Source organism: Ruditapes philippinarum, unplaced genomic scaffold (assembly GCF_026571515.1).
Source record: "Ruditapes philippinarum isolate M1 unplaced genomic scaffold, ASM2657151v2 ctg1490_1_1_1_1, whole genome shotgun sequence".
Lineage (NCBI taxonomy): Eukaryota > Metazoa > Mollusca > Bivalvia > Venerida > Veneridae > Ruditapes > Ruditapes philippinarum.
Genome location: NW_026862024.1, coordinates 105331 through 115443, shown reverse-complemented (window position 1 = coordinate 115443; position 10113 = coordinate 105331). Strand labels below are relative to the sequence as shown.

At 31.8% G+C, this 10113-nt stretch overlaps 1 protein-coding gene across 1 annotated transcript; it reads right to left on the bottom strand.

The window, feature by feature from the left end:
- Positions 1 to 1542: 1542 nt before the first annotated feature.
- LOC132717709 (angiopoietin-related protein 6-like) lies at positions 1543 to 7442 on the bottom strand. The gene is made up of 7 exons (XM_060701259.1): positions 6915 to 7442; positions 6229 to 6316; positions 5704 to 5874; positions 4483 to 4616; positions 3971 to 4067; positions 3144 to 3308; positions 1543 to 2567 (listed from the first exon to the last, which is right to left on the bottom strand). The coding sequence occupies exons 1-7, from the start codon at positions 7230 to 7232 to the stop codon at positions 2305 to 2307; spliced, it is 1236 nt and encodes a 411-aa protein (XP_060557242.1). The 5' UTR covers positions 7233 to 7442; the 3' UTR covers positions 1543 to 2304.
- Between the last annotated feature and the right edge of the window lie 2671 nt (positions 7443 to 10113).

The window sequence follows — 10113 nt, the reverse complement described above, 5'->3', positions numbered from 1 at the left end:
AAATTACAATGCCCCTTTATGTGTAGGTTGTAATGAAAATTTTACTGTCAAGCATTTTCTTCTTGAATGTCATGATTTTTCAATGACCCGTAATAGAAATTGAAAATTGAAAAGAGATAGACTAGTATTCTAGGATCTAATTGGCCCATTTCTATTGTCTACATAACATTTTAAGCCTATTATAGCATTCGGCACGATATGGCCAGTTATGTGTTGACGTGCCGTAAAAATCCAAACAAACAAACAAACAAACAAGCCTTGTCTTTAGGGATTCTGTATTTATCTATTTTTCACTAAGCTTCCATTGCAAATATGACCATTTGTATACGCTAATTGTAATAAATTAATTCAATTGTTGTTTTTTTAACATTCAAGAATTTTTAATTAAGCTTTACGTATAAAGGTTACTTCTTCGAAGGAAGGGGGGGGGGTGTTATCAAATTATCAAAAATGACAAACTTATTATGCCTGATTTTTCAATCGTCCTAGAATTCTTTGATTACCCTATAGATGTCCAATAGTTCTTCTGATAGCGTTTGTTACTGCCAGTATTTCGTGCATTAAGTTACGGCATGTTCAGCGTTTTTATGTCACCGCAGCATCTGAGATGCGGTGGCATATAGCGATTTACATGGGTGTTTGTATGTATGTGTGGATGTTGTGTGTTATATATATTATATAGTGACTTTAAAAAATCTTCTTGTGAAAAACAACCAGTCAAATTTCAACCAAAGTTGGCAGGATTGATCCTTGAGTTAAGGGCTTCCAAAATTGTTCAAAAAGTTTATTCCATGCAGATATCTTGTTGCCATCGCAACCAAACAAAGGGAATTATAAGAATAAATTGAAAACATCTTCTTGTAAAGACCCAAAAGGCCTAGAGCTTAGATATTTTGCATAAGGCATTGTCTGGTAGACCTTTACCGAGATTATTCAAATTATAGCCCTGGGGTCAAAATCGGCTCCGCCCCGGAGGTCATTGATTTTCACTATATGTACATATAGAAAAAACTTAAAATAGCTTCTTGTCTGAAGGTTCAAGGCCTAGAGTTTTGATATTTGGTAAATGATATCATTTAAATGTACTCTACCAAAGTTCTTCAAAGTTTGCATCTAGCTTTAAAATTAGCCCCGCCCGGGGGGGGGGGTGATATGTTTTCCTTTTATATATTGAGTAATAATTTGGAAATTTTATTTAAAACTACCCGATTTTAAATAATAGGTTATGGAAAATGGACTATAAAGTGTTTTTCTGACACAAAATACAATTAGCAGGGCAAGCTTTATCATCAAAGTTTAATTTAGCACCTCAAACTCTATTTTTAAGGTAAACATTTCCATTTTGACGAGTATTGCTTAGGTATATACCAAAGTTTTCCGAAGACATCTCAGTCATTTACAAAAAAACCCAACTCGTGACAAGTTATCACAAGAACTCCATCATCCGTGTCACGGTTCCTCCCCCGTGCTTATATTAATCGATGATAATATTATTTGTTTATAATAGACAAATACGTTCGCCTGTATATGGACTGAGGAATAATTTATTAAACTGTTTATAATATAGACGTTTTCATGGTATATACATAAAGCTTTATTTCAAACAAGCATACATTTAGAGAGTTAAAGCTAAGAGAGCGATTTAAGATCATTTGTCCACTGACCACCTATGTTGCTTGATGATGGCAAATTATGCATTTGTTTTAATGGGTATTGAACTGTTGGTCCCCATGTAGACGTGGCATGCTGTAGCTGGTGTTTAGCAGACGACACAAAAATCATAAACGTGCCGAAACGATCTTTTTATCAAAGACCTAAACAACCATTCAACATTTAATATGCAGTACGTGTGAAGTTCATATCAAGTTCATTCACATAGAAAAGATAGTACAAGAGAGGCAATCTGGACAAACTTTAAAAAATAAAAAAATGAAAGTACCATAACTTCGACAAAAACACTGAACTTTTAGATGTTATCGATCTGACGATATGCGAATATAGGCTTTGTACGATTATTTCTGTAAAGTTCGGATGAAATTGTAATTTTTGTGACGATCGAACAGACGGACGGACATACTACGGATAATTGATCACTTTATGTGGCAGCTTCTCTATTGCAGGTGACACAAAATGATAAACATCTATATTCACTATTTTATCTGCATTTGTTTCTACCCGGCCACATGATACTTAATAACCTTCTAACCATCCTCATTAGTAACACTGTCCTGTAACTGCAATCAGACTGAATGATATAAAATTAATTAAGATTATGAATCTGCTTCTCTTTTGATCAATTGTTATTTACTTTCTCCTTATCATCATTGAGGACGTCCTCAATGCATAAAAGCCTGCAAAACCATAGTGCCTGTGTCCACAATGACCTCCCGGTTTAGCACCGACTAATTCACACGTCGTGCCTGGCGTCACGTATAACCCATTTAGATTGACGTTAGTACACGCTCCATACCACCAGGCTCCATGCCTTGATACAGCACAGTCTTTTCTGTTGTGGTCAAAAGTCGAAAATGGGTGGTGATTGTTATATAGTAATCCGTCCTCAGGCACTGCATAAAAGACAATAATAATTATAATCGACACCGTTATAGTAGCATTACAACTAGCTCTTTGGAATGTTCAGGACCACTTATCTAAAATGCAAATGTTACCCCTACAGCAATGTGTATTGGTCACCGCGATTTTCATATTTCTATAAATTGGTAAGAATAATATGACATAGTTTCACTGACTTATTATACTATTATTGTCTTTCTTTTTACACTGAAGTCTACGTATCACTTAAAGATAAGTTACTGATCAAAGACAATAATTCTAGGTCAATCTTGTATGTTTTAGGTGGCGTTTCTCAAGCAGGCTCAGCACATGTTCGGATCACCACGAATTGATTCTGACTGGTGCAAATATAATCTTATAATTGAACTAAAGATACGTTTTCAGCAAACCAGCTGAATGTTCTTTTTTCAAGAAATATCAATTTTTAGAAGTGACCATTGAAAAGTCAATCAAAAGCGAGCAATTCAATTAATTACAAAATGACTGATATACTTTTTAATATGACAACATATAGATGATTGCATAGAATATAACAAAAAATATAATCTAACTCAGTTTAAGTATCTCACCTCCAGATGTTGTTGTTCGTGACCCAATGTTAAGAGTGTAATTACTTCCTTCTGTTAACTGGAAGTCTTGATAGGTTTCATCTCCAGCATTATACTGAGCATCAGTCATATCAAGACGAAGCTCCGTTGTACCTTGTTCAGCGAGCTCTTTTATATACTTTAATCCTACAAGGATATATCAAACTAACGTATTTGTTTGGTTTTGCGACGCACTAACACAGTTTTGGTCATATTGCGCACGAAACAGGAAATATTTTTTTGTAAAAGTTTAAAGCAACACCAGTGGTCAAAACCACCTCATCTGCTGTAGCAAAGAAATGCATAGACCCCAATAATTCGAAAACATTTAGTCGCTCTAACGACCACACAGTCTTAGACAGTTGCCCCAATCTCATGAAAGTTTAAATAATCACGATCAGCCGGGATTTTTGTTATATGACTCGAGTCTCAATTGTTTTCAAACACATTACACAATACTTAAGGTATTGTTGAAGTACAAAATTATCATTTACATAAAAAATACGTATATGCTTTATATATAATTCGTTTGTCTTTATCAATACGGCTCATCAAATTATGTTATAAAATACCTTTCAACATTAAGCAATATTAGTATATTGTATTGTTTGAGCAGATAAAACGGGCTTATTATAGGTGGTAATTAAACGCTCACGGCAAAATATTGATATAATGGAAATGAAATATTTCAATCTAATTATTTTGTAAAATAAAAGAAACATTATGAAACACATCTCATTTATATAAATTCAAACCTCTAAATACATTCATTACCAAATATAAGAGCCTCAAAAAAATGAAAAACGCACCAAACCAAAACTCTCCGCTAATCTCCCCGAATCCGTTTTCATACTCCGAAAGGTTCCGGTAAAAATCCACTGATCCATCGATTCGCTTATGAAAAATCTAAAAAAAGAAGATAAATCATTATCAGCTTGCCAGCATCTTCATTCTTGAGAGAGGTTTGACAAAAAATGGAAGAAAGACTATGCTTAATTCTGCTGGGGAGTGTAAAGAAACTATATGTATGTTATCACACTGTAAAGTGAGTAAATCAAAATATACATGTACCATATTTGACTTTAAACAGGGAAGAAAGAAATAGAAACTGCTAATAAATTGCTTAGATTTTAAAAGAGAAACGTGAGTCTGATTGCAGTTGACCACTTGTTAATACTGTATGAGCGCTTAGTATGAAATTCACTATTAGAAAATGAAAAATATATTCACCAAGACATATACTGCTAATCTGCTTGCTTTATCATATCAGGTCAGACAACACAGAGCAATTACAAAAAATTATAAACAATAGAATACATACCGTCCAACCTCCGCCCTCAGTTTTCATGTCACAATTCACAGTCAGAGTCTCCCCGGAGTTCCATAGTGTTATCTCATATTGACCACTTTCCGCCTCAGGAAATTTATCAAGGATTTCTTTGCAATCACTTAAAGCTAGGCAAAAAATATATGAAATAAAGAAAATAGAATTCAATTCGATATAAAATGGATTGTCAGGACAAAACCCATTACACAACTGCATCAGGTTAATGATAAAGTTGACTTTTAATTTATCAGATATATTCATTAATAAAAAGTTCTAGCATAAGATTAATGTGAACAAACATTTTACGCTATAGTTCAAACTCTTTTATAAACATTCAGATGTTTACATTAATTGAATTGCATTTCTGTGTGATGAAGTACGAAGAAATGCTTCAAAGAATTTTATTTTGCTTATTTGCTTACAAGAATTGGCTGATCGGCTTTTAATTATCTATACATCGCTAACAGCAACTGTTTGTAATCGTAGTTAAAGATCCTGTATGTTGTAATTGAGGTTGTGTACCACACTTTAGTGAAATTATATATATGTATATAATTATGCTTATAAAACAATTTTCCAACATGAAAAAAGAATATGTAAAATATGTATTGCAAATATTTGTACATATTATATGTAATCATTAAAATATATGCATTCATTTCTTATTGAAAAACTTTGACTTAGACTTGATAGAAAATCAATTTTTATTACCTCCTTTTATTTACATGAAATGTTAAATCGGTAATATCTTTATTAATAATGCTTTTTTGGAACTTACAAAATTGACGAATCTTAATTTGGACATCATATTTATGATATAAACCATAAAAAATGTGTTACAGGATCTTTAACTAACAAGCTTTCCTTTAAGCTTTCCTATATCTTCAAAAATCTTTTAATCTAAACAAGTATGATGTTTTTTACGTTATTACAGTGTCTTATTAAATGTGCTTGTTTTCAAACATAACCATTTTTAGACCAACTTTTTGAAATATGTTATCAATAAAAAAAAACTAGCATTTATCATATAATTATCAAAAGACAATCCAGAAAAACACTGTACCTAGTCATTTGTGCCATATCTCATTTAAAAGTCACCTATCTTTTTAAGCAGGTATTATGCATACAAGAGAGTCACCTTCTAGTGACATACTCACATGTACCAGTAGATTTACCTAACATGATAATGATTAAAAAAACATTATGTTACGTTACATTGGCACTTTGCATTTTGCCATTTCCCCGAAGCTTCACATTTCACCTCCTGTTGACTTGCAATATACCCAATGTCACATTTAACTAAAGCTTTATCTAGGAACCTGTTTCTGCCAGACGCGTACGTCTTAATTATTCCATTGTCAATGTCGTTCTGAACAATATCACAAGCTAAAAATAAAAAAATAAAAATTGCTGTAAACTAAATTTGACAATCACATGTTCGTTATATGTTGCGTATTATATTCTGTTTATTTTTTATCGTCATTTGTCGTATTATTTTAGGGTTATTTTATGCATACATATTCGGCCTTGTTATAATTTCGCGTATTCTAAAAGTATCATTTAGAATAGTTAACATTATTTAATATTTTGTTCGAGGTTTTAGGATTTTAGGAAGTGACAACTATAAATCAAACATGGTCGGAAATTAATTGTCATTTTTCACATATTTAAAGCCTGTAAAAAATTATATAAAATGAATTGAAACTGGTAATAATTTTCAGTTTAAATAGTTCAACGTACTTATATTTCTGCACACATGAGAAGCACCAGTTTGATGACATCTTTGGTTTACTTTACATGGTCTTGAACTACAACTTCCAACCATTTTCTGTAACGAAAAGAGAGGGAAAATTGGAGCACATATTGTTTTTTACTTTGTTGAAATTTTATACATGTATAGAGATGGTTAAATCTAAAAATGATCTCTCGAAACAAACATTTGAAATTCAAAAACTGATTTCACACATAAAAAAGGTCATATATTATATAAAGTCAGAGATATATATTATGCTCAAATTTGATTTGATTGAAAATACTGCTTATTTCTTAACTGTTAAAATAAATATCTTTGAAATTCACAAAGAGAAGATATTTTCTTTTTAATTTTACAAACTTTAGGTAAACACAGGACGAAAAACATAGTATCATTTTAAAAAAAATAAGAAAGGAGTCAAATTAACATGACCATTAAAATGGATAACAGCACTCCAAATAAAGCATGCAATTTGCTCAATCAATTTCATTTTCAGTATGAACTTCCTTCAATTCAATAAATTTCTGCAATAAAAATATTTTTATCCAAAGATGCGCAAACTTTATCTTTCTATTTAACTTAAATATATCTTTCACATTTGTATATAAATCTTGTGTTTGTGTCAGATTTACCTTACCATGTGTCTAGTTTTATAAATTGTAACAATACTTACGCCTGGCCATTCCTTTATGTCAGAGAATATAGAACCGCTTTTAGTTTCAAACTCGGCTGGATCAACGGACGAGCGGTCAACATCGTTCAACTTACACCTATTCTCCTTTCTGTCAAAGTCAATTGATTTACATACTGACATTGACATACAATCTCGCGCACAGTCATGATGATTTGTATTATTCATTGTCAACACCGAGTGACCAATCAAAGCTTTATTAAAATTGTCCTTGCCGGGCTTAAATTGTTCACACGTGCTTGAATCAACTGGTCCGATTAAAAGAGCGTTTATAATTACAAATCCAGCAGCTATCGCCATTGTATTCAACTGATAAACACTGACCAGACCAACTGTATAACGGAGATCGTATTTGAACACACTGAACAGTCACGTCGCTATGGTTTGAATAAATGCAAGTTATAGCAAAGGAGGCTACCCGTTTCTAGAGAAAACATAAAGCGCATGTATTTATTATTGATCTTTGCAGAATGGTTTAACACGTGTTTCATATTAATTGGTTTTCATATTAATATTTTATTTTTCAAATAGCTATGTTTGAAAATCCGCTTATTCACAAATAATTCTACCCATAAAATACAGATAAATGTTAATAAGAGATTTTTCAAAACATAAATATCTTTAGCGGCTAAAAGCTTTAAATGAAAACTTTGGTTTTGCTTATTGTGATAGCCATTTTCCCTATTCGTCTAGCACTAAAGTTCATCAATAAAGATCACTCTTTGTCCTTAATATTTATGACTGATGCACATACTGTTTTTGATTAGAATTAAGACGTCCATAGGACGAGAACTGAAACAATCAGATTTAATTAAAACACTCAATTGTTTGAAAAACAAATCAATTACAAATCAGTTACAAATACATTCTTGTATCTAATGGCTGTTATATAATAACAGTAGGACACATTTTTTTCAAAAGTTGATATATCATCAACAATACAAGGAATAGTTATAAATAATGCATATATATGTACGACAGAAATATAAAAGAAATAGTATCTCTAGTTCAATTTTGATGGGTTTTTAAGGTGTTGTCAATATAATCTGAACAATACAACAACAGTTCTTCGCAATCAACAGTCAGATGTCATATGACAGGCAATTTAACATTTATTTTCCCATTCACTAGGGATTTTTGTCAGAACTTTATCATTAACGGATCGGTAAGGATTCTGATTTTAAGCCGATGTTGACGAACTTTGGCGTCCTAACTGACTTTCCTTTCACCATTTCTCCACATGTGACTGACAACTTATCAGTCCCACATAGTATATGTGAAATCAGTTGTCATGTGAATTGTCCCTCATCCAACAATCGGACATTCCTCGGCTATTATTTATAATAACGTTGGAGTTAATACGGAGTGAATGTAGTTCTACCACATAGTTTCACATGTTACCAGAAACAGAGAGTGTAATCTTCGATAATGTAAAACGAATGTAAATATTTGACATCCGTAGGAAAATAAAGTCTGAACAATTATAATTATAAAATATGTCGGACAATTATTTTTTATTTAAACATATCCACTGTTGTACAATGATAAAAACAGACTTAATGTCAACGGGTTGGCATTTTGTACTTTCGATTTCGACAACCATAATAATAAGTATGAATAATATTCTGTTTACTATTATATCTATGAATTGGACTTTTACGTGATATATTGGGGGAAAATTTGTCAACAACTTCCAGCATTAAGTTACTATTTGTTTACATATTAAGTTTCTTAGCGTAGATTAGACCAAAATACCGTATTCGTTCTGTGTATGCTAACAATTGTGTTCGAGGTCTTTATCCGAAGACTGACGGAAAGGGCCGAAAAGTTGCGATTGCTCACCCAAGGATCGAATCATTGATCTCTAGATTATTAATGGATTTTTTTTTGACTGAACAAAAATGGACATTAAAGCTAAAAATTCCTTATGTTTTTGTGGAACTTTATTCAGAACTAGTACTGATATCAATGGTATTCATGCAAACATTAGTTTTTAATGTTTTAGATCCTATTGAAAACCGAGAGGAAAGCCTAATTATATAACATAACCAAAAGAATTATTTATGTACATGCTTTTGTTAAGCATATATTTCTGATTCTGAATTGTTTTACATTGAATGTAATAAATCAGGGAACTAAACATTACGCAGTTTGTTGGAACACATAAATAAGTATTTTATAAATAATTAAACTATGAGCAAAGATATCAATACCAAACATTTGTGTCATTGTTTTGCTACAGACTGCTTTAAAATATGACACGTTGCTATGCATTATAAACCGACTTTTTATTATATCACAAATGAACAATTTGCTTAGGGTAAAGTGATAATTGCGATATACATCAGATGAAAATACATGTAACTTAGAAGATAGTTTATGATCCGTTTGGTTTTATTGCGCATGAACACAATTAATGTAATGCGGCGTCGAACAGGAACATACTATTTGCTTTGATTGGTACAAATATCAATATCAATAATTTATAATTTGGCAGTGAAGCTCGAAATTTTATAGCTTGTTGTGATATAGTTTTCATATTTTTATATTATGATCTTTCGCGTAACAATATAAGAGTCATTCTATATTTTTGTAACATTGTCAGTTTGAATATCTTTGACTTTTAGATGTTCTACGAGGGATGAAATCTTTTTGTGGTGTGATAAGCGATATTCTCCAATGAAATAATAATTTTTCAAGCTTAAAATGTCCTTATTTTGTCAGAAGAGCAATGACTATGACCTGACTACTTCTTTCATGTCACTCCTGTAACACTTGTATATTTAACAAATAGAAGGAGGATACTGTGTCTACAAATCATAAACATGTATCATTCAACAGGCTTGGTATTATTCTTTTCAAAGAACAATTAAATCATATTAAAAAGGTACAAAATATAAATTGTAGATGATTGTTTGTTTGTTTGTTTTATTTTACGCCTTTTCCCAATAGTATTTCAGTCATATAGGAGGGTAGTTTCCTAATTATCGTTCCTGGAGAGTTGCACCAGTACTAGACAACCTTCCTCCGTGCTAAACTACCAAAGCATCTCCCGGGGATCGAACCCACGCCAGAGAGGTTACTGGATTAGAAGTCATGGACTGTTAAATACATTTGGATTTTTAAAACGTAAATATTTAGAGTATTGGAGTTTATATAATTATAAATAAACGCATTTTAT